We start from the raw sequence: 13,319 nt of genomic DNA, 5'->3' as shown, positions 1-13,319 counted from the left end.
CTGCTCACCCTGTGTGTGTCTATGGAGTGTGTGTGTCCATGTGTGTGTTTAAGTGTGTGCAGCACGTGTATATGTTTTCATGTGTGTGCATGTGTGTCTGTACCCGTGTGCGTACGTGTGTGTGTGTTTGAGTGTGTGAGAGATGCAGCAGTGTGTGGATTCGTTCTGAACAGGGCTGGAACAATGTCTTTGATTCCAGGCAAGCCATGATCAATCTATCGCCATGATGAGTGAAGTACTTCTGAGGTCTTACTTGACGTTATAAATGACATAAAATACAGTGCGGTTTAAATGAATCTAGGTTCCATTGAGTTTGTCTTGGATTAAAAGTCGTAGATAAAACTGAATTCATGCTGGTTAACAGACTTCATGACTTCTGCAAAGAGAAAGGAAGATACTGTTTGGTTACTTTAGGAAACCCACCACCAAATTCGACCAGAGGAAAAATCGGCACCAGACATTTGACAGATTGGCAGCTACATTCGGTGGCTGTATCCCAAGAATCACTCGTTCAAACAAACCAAGGCTTTCAAAGAAAGGAATGGTTGCTCAAAATGCCATAAAAACCCTGCCCATGACGTCAGATCCAGAGACTTCAAACAAGAGCCAACCGAGAAACCAACGTTTTTAGGTCACGTCTACGGTTGTGGCCAGTGGCGCCCTCTGTCTGCGGGGAGGTGAACTTACACATGTTGGAGTAGGGGGTCTGGGGGGACACGGGGAAGGCAGGGGTCAGGGGGTAGGCCTCACCACCACTGCCGAAGGTGGGGCTAACGGCGCCACCGTCAGCATCATCATCCTCATACGCCTCCCGGTAACTGTGCATGGGGCCCTGGAGGGAGGGGAGATCACACACACACGGATGGACAGACACGGACAGACGCACGCGGACAAACACACACACACATGGACAGACAGACACAGGCAGACAGACAAACACACACACATGGACAGACAGACACAGGCAGACAGACAAACACACACACACACACACACACAAATACAGATATCAACACACATGGACAGACACACACATCAACAGACACACATGGGTGGACGCACACACACACACACACACACACACACACATTGACAATAAACACATAGAGATTGAAATGTGGACACAGACACACACAGCACAGCACAGACAAACACACAAAAGTTACTACCACTGCTACTTCACAAAGGGAAACAATGAACAATCCAAGGAGTGAAACACCAGTATGATCCTGTTCACACAGCGCCTGGGTTAAATACATATCAAACAGGGATGAGTTTAATATGACTCTGTTTATCACTTTCCAAAGGGTAATCCAAATCAAGTGCACCCAAAGCATAAGACAAGATAGTATTAAACCCAGGTCTGTGAGCAGAAAGCGCTTAATCTACCTCTCTGGGCCGTCCTCCCGGGTTGAGGGAGATGGCGTCGGTAAAGTTAGGAGAGCGCGTCGGTGCCCCGATATGGCCCGGAGAGTCGTCGTGTCCGCTGCTCTGGTACTGGCCCTCGCTGGTGGTCCGACGTCTCGCCGTCTCCTGGGCCTCCTCTGGGGTCATCCCTCGGGAACGCATCCCTGGAAAGCCACACATAGGGAGTCAGGAGGGGGGAGGTCTGGGGCTATCCCTACTTCATGGATAATAATATGTGTGGCTTAGTGAGGTCCCCCGTGAATGAACACAAGCCGCAAAATGGATTCATCACCTTTCGAACTGTGAGTGACAGGGTTGAATGTGGTGGGAAAGAAGAGACGCTGAAAGAAAAGAAGAAAGACAGAAAGAAAGAAAGATAAAAAGAAAGAAAGAGAGAGATTGTATAAGAGGAGAAATGGGGGGGAAGTGAAGGACACAGAAAGAGGGAAACAGGAGAAGAGAAGACAAAGAGAGAGAGAGAGAGAGATAGAGAGAGAGAGAGAGAGAGAGGGAGAGAGAGAGAAAGAGAGAGGGGGGGAGACAAACCAGAAAAGGAATAGGAGCGATGGCGGTCAGACTGTTGAGGGCTCATGCTTGCACTGATGCCACGGATGCGGGCGTTGTACTCTGCCAGGGTGAGGGCGGGCGATGGGCAGTGAGAGGAGGTGGAGGACGTGGAGGAGGAAGTGGAAGGGGAGGTGGAGGAGGTGGAGGAGGTGGAGCAGAGGGTTGGAGGAGCAGTCCACAGAGAATAGACAAATGGATGGACAGAACCAAAACAAACAGAAAGACAGGAAAGAAAGAGAAACGAGTCAGGGAAAGAGAGATAGTCGTGCTCTGTCAGGACTAACGTCGCAGTCCTAAGGTATCTGCTGTCCGACGACGCACATTATGTTTGATTATGTTAGATGTTTTAGAGAACTAGGAAGCTAACCTGTATGAACAGAGCCAAAACGTCACTGTAAAATGCCTCTAAGAATGCTTTTACTGCAAGACAAGCAAGCGGCTGTTACAAAGCATATCCACTGAGGGGCGATAGAGAGATTTACATGTCCTGGTGGGTTTGAATGCAGAAAATGTCTGGTAGCTGGGTAATCTATTCTTACACTCTCCTCTGCTCTCTTGTCCTCTCATTTACTTTCCGCTCCTCTCCTGTTCTCTCCGATCCCATCCTCTCGCCTTCCCTCTTCTACCTCTTAAAATTAAAGGCTAGTTGAAATGGATTCCTATTTAATGTTGTCACTTGACAATAGACGAGTCGAAATACTTTTGAAGAAATCGGTCGATTTTCTGTGAATATAAGAAGGAACTTGACTCATGCTTGAAATGCATAACTTGAGTGAAACACTCTACTTGTGGGTGATAGGTCAGTTTTTCCTTACCGGCGATCCTTTGGGCCACTAGCCCCTCCAGGTTGAGTTCCTCCTCAGGCTCCGCCTCCTTGGGAACGGGGGAGGTGGAGGAGAGATCCTTGGGCTGGGGGGTGATGGGGGGCAGAGGGGAGGAGGAGGTGCTGTAGCCAGGGTAAGGGGAGCATTCCTGGGGGTCCGGGGAGCGGGACAGGCCCCCCCCAGCAGGGTAGGAAGTGAGGGGCCTGAGCTGGACCTGGCTGGGGGAGGTGGGGGAAGGCTCAGTGGGGTAATGGGGGCCGGCAGAGCGGTAACCAGTGTGAGGCTGGCTGTGGTAGGGTTCCGGGGTGTGCGTGGGGGTGTGATACGCCAGATGGGCCTTCTGGGAGTTGTAAGACCCGGGTGACTCCATGACGGGGCTCTGGACAGGTGAGGTGGACACCCTCCCGAGTGACCGGCCGAAGGCGTTGTTGTACCCGTGGATGGCGTGGTCGGCCTGGTACGACGGCCGGGCCAGCGTCTGGGAGAAGGGGCCCTGGGAAGCGCCCACGCTGTTCTCGCCAGAGGGGGCGCTGTAGGACTTGGACATCTGGGCGTTGGCAGGATCCAGGTCCAGCATCAGCATGTTGAGCGCCTCTATGGACTGCTCGATGTCCCTCTGGGAGGCCGAGGAGGCCGGGAAGAGGGGGAGGCTGTGGGTGCTCTGCAGGGGGGGGCCAAAAGGGTCGTCTGGCAGGCTGTATTGGTGCCAGGTGTTCAGCCCCCTCTGGACCGCCTCTCTACTGCTGGTGCTCCTCTCAGGGGCGCGGGGCATCAGTTTGGACCCCGGTTCTGGGGTGCCGGCGTCGGTAGGGGGAACCCCGAACGACTGAGACCGGTACATCCCCTCTCCGTTCTGGTAGCTGTTATAGTCTCCCGGGGGAGAGGAGGAGTCCATGATGAGCTCCTGGGCCGAGGACGACGTCCGTACTCTGTGAACCGGCATCTCGGCGGCGCGGCCGTGCACCTTCTCTCCCAGGACGGCCCTGGTCAGGCACGGCCTGTCGCTCTGCACGGCCCCGGACGTCTCAGATTGGTAGTAGAGCTCCCCGGGCGTGGCCTGCCCCTCGAGCGAGGAGAGCGTGCCGAGGCTTTCGACGCTGTTGCCCTCCTGGCTTATGGGCAGCTCGTCGTCCAAGATGTCCGTCTCCCGTTCCTCCGCGGAGGGGGCGGCGATCAGGCGCGCGTGACCCCCGTTGACGTGCACCTGCGCTGGGACGAGGTGGCGGACACCTCCCCCTGGGCTGGTGGTCCGGTAGGTCTGGCTTTGAAGCACGGAAGGGGCTTCCAGGCCGCTCAGCAGCTGGTCCAACTCTTTCTTCTCCTGGGGACTGAGAGGAGGGTGACCAGGGAGGTGGATGTGGTTGTGGTTGTGGTTCACCCCGCCGTGCAGGGACTGGCTGTGGTCATCGGTGCGGTCGGTCTTGATGGAGGCGGTCGAGTTCCCAGAGTCGCTGCTCACCGAAAGGGCGTGGTCGACTGCGGGCAAGGAGGCGTGGCCTACCACGGGAAGGGTGTGGTCTACGTTGGGGTGGGCGTGGTCTTGGTGCTGTAGAGGGGCGTCGGAGCTGGTCAGAGGGTTGTCCAGTACAGGGAGACCGTTGATAGTGACCACACCCTCTAGTGATTCTTTCTTGCGGATGCGGGCATACAGGCTACCATCCAGAGGACCCTGGGTGTGAACCACATCTGGTTGGAAAGATAGAAACAGACAGAGTGGAGAGAAGAGAGAAAGGTAGAAGAGGAAAGAGGAGAGAAGAGGATGAGAGGGCTAGTGCTTTTTGAGTTTGTTAGGGAGGTTCTGCTAAAATATCTCATTTACACACACACACACACACACACACACACAGACACACACACAGCCCTGGGACTACGCCTGCCTCACACCCAAATCTCCTCAGACAGAGAGAGTGAGTCAGACATGGAAAACAGCTTTGCATGCTGTGGTCCCATGTCATGAGATAGAGCCCAGCGCTGCATAAACACTGCAGTAGAGAAGACGGCACTCTGTGTGGCATTTGGGGGTGGGGGGTGGGGGGGGAGTGGTGGGTGGGGGTGGTGGGGGAGTTGATCTCACTTTAATACCATCTCTCGGTCAGTTCCACTGCTGTCATTGCGGTGTGTCCCTCAACTTCTACAACTGGTAACCAGTGACAACTCCCCCGTCCTATTAATAGGGCAAATGTGTATGAGTTTGTGTGTGTATGGGAGGGGGGTCATGTTGCGTCAACGGAGCCCCCGTGGGTCTATCCGGCACCGCCTGGAGAACAGCTGGGCGTTGCCGTGACGGGGCGGAGGGAAAGGGCAGCGACAGCAGCTCACATGTGGACATGAGAGAGGTCCGATCTGGAATACTGCACTTTGACACACACACTTCTGCCTCACCATGGCAACCACACCACCCCCCAGATAAGGTCATCGCATTTCAAACCAATCATCGAGATAGAATACTGGATTTCCTCCCAAAAAACTGCCATGAGGGTCTCTCTATCTACGTAGATCTTTGTTCCATGGCAACCTTATTTTACTTCCTGTTCTTCACTCCTTTCTGGCACCACATCTAATGTAAACACAACATCAGGAACCCTGCAGATGTTCTACTGTTGGTGACCTATAGAGTGTAGAATCAGATTGAGCCTCAGTACACAGGTGTTTTGGAAGCGATGACTTGAATGATCATGTTTCGCCTCACAGGTTTGAAAGGCACGGACACACGCACTCACACGTGCACACACGCCGGCTTTTTTTAGAGGACACACCTTCTCGTCGATTTCACAATTTCCACAACTTCTTAGAAGAAAATGGGCTATCCAATCACACCACCAGACTATGAACATAGTCCTCCTGTGAGTGTGTGAGCATGGACGGTCCAAATAGACTGACAGATGGTCAAGAGTTTGAACTAGCTATTTCAGAGCTCATGTAAACAACATGGCACACACACACACAGAGAGAGAGAGGCTAACTAGCACAAACACATTTCTCTTCTTCAACTGTACATCCAGAAAGGCAACAGTTTTTCCTCGACCACAGACAATCCACTTCCCAAACCCCACAGAAGAGGTCTTCCTCTAGAGCTACTCAGGTCAGTCCACAATATCTGAATAATAAAAAAGACCTCACCAACTTCATGGGAAAGCCTTACTTACCTGTCGCTATAACCTTCTCTGTCCTCCTTCAGCTAGTCAACGAGAGATATACTTCTTATACCTCCTCCTACGGTAGGTGAAGGTTGAGGGCTGAACGTTGTCGACACCAGTCCAATGTGGGTGAAGGCCTTGGGTGTCCTAAGTCAGACCTGTCCACCCCTCTCTGTGCTGCCTACTTGGTTGACCCCCCGAGTGCTGTCTCTATACACCTATCTGAGGCTGGTCTGGTCGGGGTGGGGCCGTACCATTCCCTGGAGGGAGGGGTGAGCAGGCACGCTGGGAACTGACTGGGCTTCCTGGCAAGAGGGGTCCTCCCAAATACACCCACACACAGGCATGACACACAAACCACTCCTACCCTGGATAGGCACAGCCCAGCACTGACTCCGGCTCTATGACATCACGGAGTGGGGTTTCCCTCTCCGCAAGAGGGAGGTTCTTCTCTCTCTCTCTCTCTCTCTCTCTCTCTCTCTCTCTCTCTCTCTCTCTCTCTCTCTCTCTCTCTCTCTCTCTCTCTCTCTCTCTCTCTCTCTCTCTCTCTCTCTCTCTCTACCTCCCTCAAACACAATGTGGTGTTGAAGTCATTCAAACTTCTTAAAATGCTTTGGAAAAAGCTGTGTGTGACAGGATTCAAGCTGACAGAGTCCTTTGTTAGGAACTACCTGGCAACAGAATCAGTGACTCCTGACGTGAAAGGAACAGTCATGAGAAGAACCTAACTTTCGGTCCAAGAGACACTCTGACCCTGCCCTGGTGAACACACAGTGCCTTCTGTGAGTCAATGTCAATTGACCGGCTATATGCAGGACACAAAATACACTTTTTTACCTGGTAGCACTGGTTCTCCCAACAACATTTGGAACACCCATGTTAAGGAGCACCACAACACAATTTGTATGTAATAGACTTATTTTATTTCAAAACAACACCACCACTGGGGCTTTACACATCCTGCCGCTAGGGTTTTACATTTGGTGTTCTAATCTAGCTCTCTGTCCCTCCTCCATCCATCTCTACACTGAGGCTGAGGCATCGAGCTAGCTAGTTATTTAGCTATCTATCTAGCCATCGCGCTAGTTAGCTCCCTGACAACGGAGCGCAGTGACAGGGTGTGATTGACGGCTAATAACCAATTTAAAATCTGCATTAAAGTTAAGAACGTTAAGATGAAGTTTCGTTGGCTATGTAATGTTGGATAGAACGGTCACTGTATCAGCTCACAGAAAGCACATACAGTGCAGTAGGCTAATTAGCAAGCGTTTTGTAAAGAAATGAAAACAGGTTGCACCATAATGATTATCTGCACTCGCACAAATGCTCCCAAATATATTATGAGGTTGCACAGATACAATTTCGGGAGCATATGCGACTAAAGTGGTCGCAATTTCGAGCCCTGATGTGGATGTGTCACCAGAGGGGCAGTAGCCAATGGACAGACAGTTAATGAGGACACACATCTCCCTCTCCCAGTAGGAAGTGACTCAACTCACTAGCCGTCCATCTCCCATCTGTAGAGCAGGCAGGCAGGCCAGAGGTTCTCTGACTATGCCCAGGAGGAAGTAAGCAGGATTGGAGTTTGGGGAATGGCAGGAACTCTGGAACTAGCGTCACCGGGTCGCGACCTTCACCTTTCCCTCCCTCTGGAGACGTGAGTGAGCCAGGGCACGTACGCACACATGCGGGTGCACAACGAGTACATTCACACATAACACTCATTTTGCACTCTCTCACACACACACAAAACCCAGAGAAAAGGAGCTTTAGATGTTTCTGGAGGTTCACGTTATACTCAAAAACACACACACGTGTGTGAACGTAGTGTGTGTGCGTCCGTGTGTGTGGGTGTGTTGGAGTGTGAGCGTAACGTACCTTATGTGCTTGTGTTCGTAATTAGGATATCATATTGGATTGGATAACACTGAAGACACAATGGTTGTTTTTACTCTGATTAGTTTTTGTTGTTTCTTGATGAAGCCTATATATCTCACTCTCACTCGACAGCTCTCTGACCAGCTGAGATATGTTGCTATTGTAGCCAGCTATGAATATGACGGTCACAAATAGCTGGCTGATGTACTCAGCTCTGGTGTGACAGAGGACTTGAATGCCATTCCACTCAGACTACTCTCCAGTGAGGCTGAATTGTGTGTGTGTGTGTGTAGTGTATCAGATAGATATAAACAGGTCTGCTGGTCAGTCTTGGAGAATGTTCCGTGCATTGTTGATTTAATCTCAATAGGCAATGGAAGTGGATGCATCGCAAATTGTGAAATGTCAACCAAAATGGAGAGAGAAGACATGTCGTTACCGAAGACATCTCTTGCGTGTACACACACAGCTCTTCACAATTCACACAACACGCACACACTTTCACACAAAGCACCTGTCCTATTCAAACATTGAAGTGTGAAACACTGACGTGTTCTCAAGCCTCATAGGCAGTGTTCTGGGGTGTGAGTGTGTCCCTGCCTAAAGCCATTTAGACACCAGTAAAACACTCTTGGCTCCAACACCTGTGGTCAATGGTTTGTTATTAATAGACAATAGTTTAGAACCTCAGCTATTGCTGTATCACATTCAGAACTACATAAACTAAAATACCAGCTACAAACTGTAAGATAACAACTACAAACTGTTAGCCCACAGCTATATAAGGTCATGGCTACACCAACTAACATTTACATAAGCAAATTGGTACATCATCTTATCACCTAGTAGATACAGTACCAGTCAAAAGTTTTGGACACATTTTCCCATTAAGTCAAAAGTTTTTGACTTTTGACTGGTACTGTACAATAGCTAACAAATGTATCCATCAACGGCTAAAAACAGTAATCTTACAAGTACATACGTTTCACAACAACATAAGCTAATATTAACAGTATATCAGCTAACAGCTAAATCAGCTAACGGCGACATGAACAAACACTTGTCTCCTTTTGGTCCCAAAATGCTATGAGTAGTGGAGAAATACAACAGCCACTCATAAAGCTACTGTTCTTAGTTGTAGCTACTATGTATATGAGAGAAAAGGCATACATACAGACAGACAGACAGAGAGACACACACATACACATAATACTCATTAAACTTCTTTCAAACACAACAGTGGAGGAATTCTGTGTTCAACAGGCCTTGGATTAGGCAGTGTGGCCTCTATGGGCTTCTATGCTGTTTGGGTGATAGGGCTAGCTGACCTGTGGCCCAGGGTAGTGGTGTGGAGGAATCCGGATGTGTGTGTGTATGTGTGTGTGTGCGTATGTGTTTGTATTAGTGTATTGTGTGCGTGCATGAGTGTATGTGCATGTGAGAATGTGTGTGATTTGACAAAAGTACATATGTATACAGAAGATAAGAACGAGGTCCTGTTGTGGTCATGCGATGTGATTTGTCAATTCAGATTGTTCCTTGTGTCTGACCACCAAAATACTGTTAGAACTCTGCACTTTTATAACTTGACCTTCTGCTGTAGTCTATTTGCACTATTCGTATGACGTTTTGGATAAAAGTGTCTGTTAACAAAAGAGGATGTACTTCAGCTGAAGAAATTCAACCTGCCAAAGACAATGATGGTGCACTTCTACACAGCCATCATTGAGTCCATCCTCACTTCCTACATCACCATCTGGTACACTGCTGCCACTGCCAAGAACAAGAGCAGACTGCAGCATTTCATTCGCACTGCTGAGAAGGTGATTGGCTGCAATCTGCCTACCCTTGAGGACCTGCACACCTCGAGGACCCTGAGGCAAGCGAGGAAGATTGTGGCCGACTCCTCCCACCCTGGACACACTGTTCCAGCTACTCCCCTCTGGCAGAAGGCTACCAAAACCTCACGCCACAAAAACAGTTTCTTCCCAACCATCGCTGGCCTCTTCAACAAGACCAAGGGCTCACACTGACTTTAACACTTTATCTGCACAATGACACCTTGCCATATTTGCATAATGTTATCCTATTTGTATTTGTATTTTTTTATATTGTATATTATAGCTATTTTATATTTTATTTTATTCTAAATGTTGACATACTTTAGCCCCGTAGTATTAGTTAGACTTTGTACCTTTAGTATAGTTAGACTTGTACACCACTTATTTAAGATTTCAATTTCTATATGTTGAATGTATGCACCTCCTGCCAAAGTAAATCCCTTGTCTGTGCTAACTTTAATGACGAATAAAACCCTTTCTGATTCAGATTCTGATAAATGGATAAAATGTCGATGTCTAGAGATGAACTGAAGTCAAAGTTTAAATTCTGAGGTATAACAACAACCACAGAATGGACCTCTTAATAACTGCACACAGATCAGGTGTTTCTAAATAAAATGGTGGCCCAATGTTGGAATGAGGATGGAGGAGGATATAACGCACGCACACACACACACACACACACACACACACACACACACACACACACACATATGTAAACAAGCACACACTATAGTAAACACACAAACACATAAACACACGTCTGCAGTACATGTCATCATCTAACTCCAGCCAGACCTGAGGCAGTAATGGAGTATGACACCCACCTTGTCGGCTTTGATATCGTTGTGACGACGGCTAGTCTGCATGCCAACACAGGGTGGGTGGGTTGAATGACTGGCTGTCATAAAGACTCACTGACACGAAAGTGTAAGTGTGTATGTGTGTGTGTTCTGTACGTGTGTGTGTGTGTGTGTGTGTGTGGTAGCCAGTCCCTCAGATGTTGAAAAGGTGTCTAGACTACCATATCAGTGACTGCCACAAAGCTAACTGTCATATTGGTGTCTGTCCGTCCATCCATCAGCCCGTCTGTTCGTCTATTCGGCTATCTGTCCGCCTGTCTATAAGAAGTGGCGTAAGTTTCATATCAGTTACTGTCATAAAGATGGCAGATGTCTGTCATTCTGGGAATATGGAGAGGCATGGTATAGAGGGAACTTATTTCTGGTACTGAGCAATTCCTAAAAAAGAACTGAAAGACATATATTTCCAAATATTTTCAGATTGAGATTCGTCAAAAGCTAGGTATGCAGACAGGAGACTCAACCACAGTGAGACTGAGAGAGAGAGAGAGAGAGAGAGAGAGAGCTGGAGAGATAGGCAGACACTGAGCTAGTTAGTAAAACAGACAGACAGACGGACAGACAGACAGACAGAGCTGAAGTCGGAGGCTCAGGGGCTTACTAAGGCTTTGAAGGGTTGGATGTGAACCTGCCGCTGTATCTCACCCTCCTGTCACCATTAGGTCTAACTAGGGGGGTCTTTCAATCACAAGCTAGTGGCTACTGCAGCTCCCATTAGTTACTAATCTATACTAGTCGGCGCAGGATTTTAACTGGTTTACACAGGGCAAGGCTATATGGTCTGTACAGGAACCAGGCGTCTAAAGGCTAGTATTAACATAAGCTACGTCAAGATACACTAGTGTGCTAGAAGGATAATTGTGTACAGCTATGCTGAACTAGTCATGCATGGGGTCGGCTGCAAAATAGGAGCTATCATACATTAGTTTTAGAGACAGTGAAGACTTTGAATGAGGTTTAGTCAAAGTGTACTGTCGTTTGGACAGTACACTAATATTTAGTTAATTTGCATAGGTGATACAATATGCTGAGGTACTATAGCTTGTACAGTGGTATGCTAAGCTAGTTTGATCAAAAGACACCTTGATATGGGTGTAACTATAAAAGTGTTTAGAAGTCCTTCAGTAACTTTCCATGGACCTTGTCTGAGTCGCAATCTCAGTAGAGTCAGCATAAAGAATTTTTTAAACAAGCATAATCTGTGGTCAGGAAACCAAAAATCAAAAAGTAATGATTTGAATGACTTAGTCAATACAGCATAACTCCATTGACTTCAGCAGCATATAGCAAAACATGTATCCTACTCTTTAAAACCAGAGAGAGAAAAAAGAAATGAAATTCATTGAATAGCGACATTCATACTCTCCAATCCCTGAGAAGTTACCAAGCGGGAGATTTAATAGTTGTGGTGCACCATAATTGCAGGCCACTGATAAAACGTTCCACACACAAATTGCTCCCTCAATGATTCACGTTGTACAGTATGACGAGAGAAATCAACAATGATGTTGACATAGAAACGAGGTAAACACCATCTGAACACTGACTGGAATCTATTCGAGGCATCGATTAAAAAAGAAAAGAAAAGAAAAACAGTAAAACTATACATATTGCATACTGTACCTTCTATAAGAAATCACCACAAAGCCATGAGATCCACTCTCCAAACGCAACACACACACACACTATCTGTTTGCTTGGTAGCTACTGATTATTACATTAGCTAACTTATCCAGAGCTGCAAGGAGTCCAAGCCCCTCATAAATAGACAACAGACAGACAGGATGTAAAAAGAACAGGCTCCGACTCACCAACTTTTAGAGGCTACTACTCAGCCGCTCTCCTTATTCTCTGCCTGGGTCTTCATTATGGTCTCTATCTATCTTTCTCTCTCTGTCTCTCTCTGTCTCTCTCTCTTTCTCTCTTGAACTCGTCTCTCTTGTTCCAACTCTTGGGAGCTAACAAAACAAGCTTCAGTCCTGGCAGTCTGTTTGAGGTTGAGGCACACTGTCCCTCTCCCTCTCCCTCTCTCCCTCTCTGTAGCCATCCAGACATGCTTGGGGCCGTGCCACAGCCTAATATGGGAGGACAGCAGTAAACAAGGAATACAGCCAGAGCTGTCACTGAGCATGCTGGGCACCTCTCTCTCGCAGTCACACTCACACACACACACACACACACACACACACACACACACACACACACACACACACACACACACACACTGCTTAACCCGAGGGCTCACGGTAGCACCTGCAGCTAATACCCGGGCTTTAGCTCTGGGAGCTAACACTGCTACTTTAGGAAACCTCGTCATTAACAATAACATTGAGCCTCGGTTATATCAACATCTTAAGAATGACACTGTGTCACCATTCAGTGCTGTTTCCCGGATTGACATAGCACCTGTCCAACAAGCTGAACATCTCGAGGTGTGGAGACGTGTGTGTTGTGTGTGTGGTGGTGGTGGTCTCATAGAGACTCAGGCCTCCCTGAGTCACGACCCCCAGGTCACCAGCTGCTGGACCACAGGGCTATTAGCGGAGCAAAGACAAGCCCAGAGAGATAAGGTCCACCACACACAGAGACACACGCGTACGCATCCCCACACACGTGCGCACACACACGTTTGGATAGCTGCTGTGAATTTCAAGCATCATGGATTACTGACGTCCTGGACAACTTTCCCTCTCATACAGACTCTTTAACACAAGTCTACACCAGTCATATCTTACGTGTAGATCAGAATCAGAATCAGAATGGGCTTTATTCACCATATAAGGTCACACAAACAAGGAATTT

The 13,319-nt window shown here is 48.3% G+C and overlaps 1 protein-coding gene across 1 annotated transcript in view; it reads right to left on the bottom strand.

The window, feature by feature from the left end:
* LOC136966521 (tensin-1-like) overlaps window positions 1–13,319 on the bottom strand; it is a 38,917-nt gene that overhangs the window by 10,166 nt on the left and 15,432 nt on the right. Inside the window, exons 4-7 of the mRNA XM_067261028.1 lie at window positions 2,790–4,484; window positions 1,954–2,034; window positions 1,390–1,571; window positions 688–832 (exon numbers count right to left, since the gene is read on the bottom strand). Coding sequence (XP_067117129.1) covers window positions 688–832; window positions 1,390–1,571; window positions 1,954–2,034; window positions 2,790–4,484 — 2,103 coding nt within the window. The remainder of the gene's footprint in view (window positions 1–687; window positions 833–1,389; window positions 1,572–1,953; window positions 2,035–2,789; window positions 4,485–13,319) is intronic.

Source organism: Osmerus mordax, chromosome 22 (genome assembly GCF_038355195.1).
Source record: "Osmerus mordax isolate fOsmMor3 chromosome 22, fOsmMor3.pri, whole genome shotgun sequence".
Lineage (NCBI taxonomy): Eukaryota > Metazoa > Chordata > Actinopteri > Osmeriformes > Osmeridae > Osmerus > Osmerus mordax.
The sequence above is the reverse complement of the archived record's forward strand: the minus strand, read 5'-3'. Positions and strand labels throughout refer to the sequence as shown.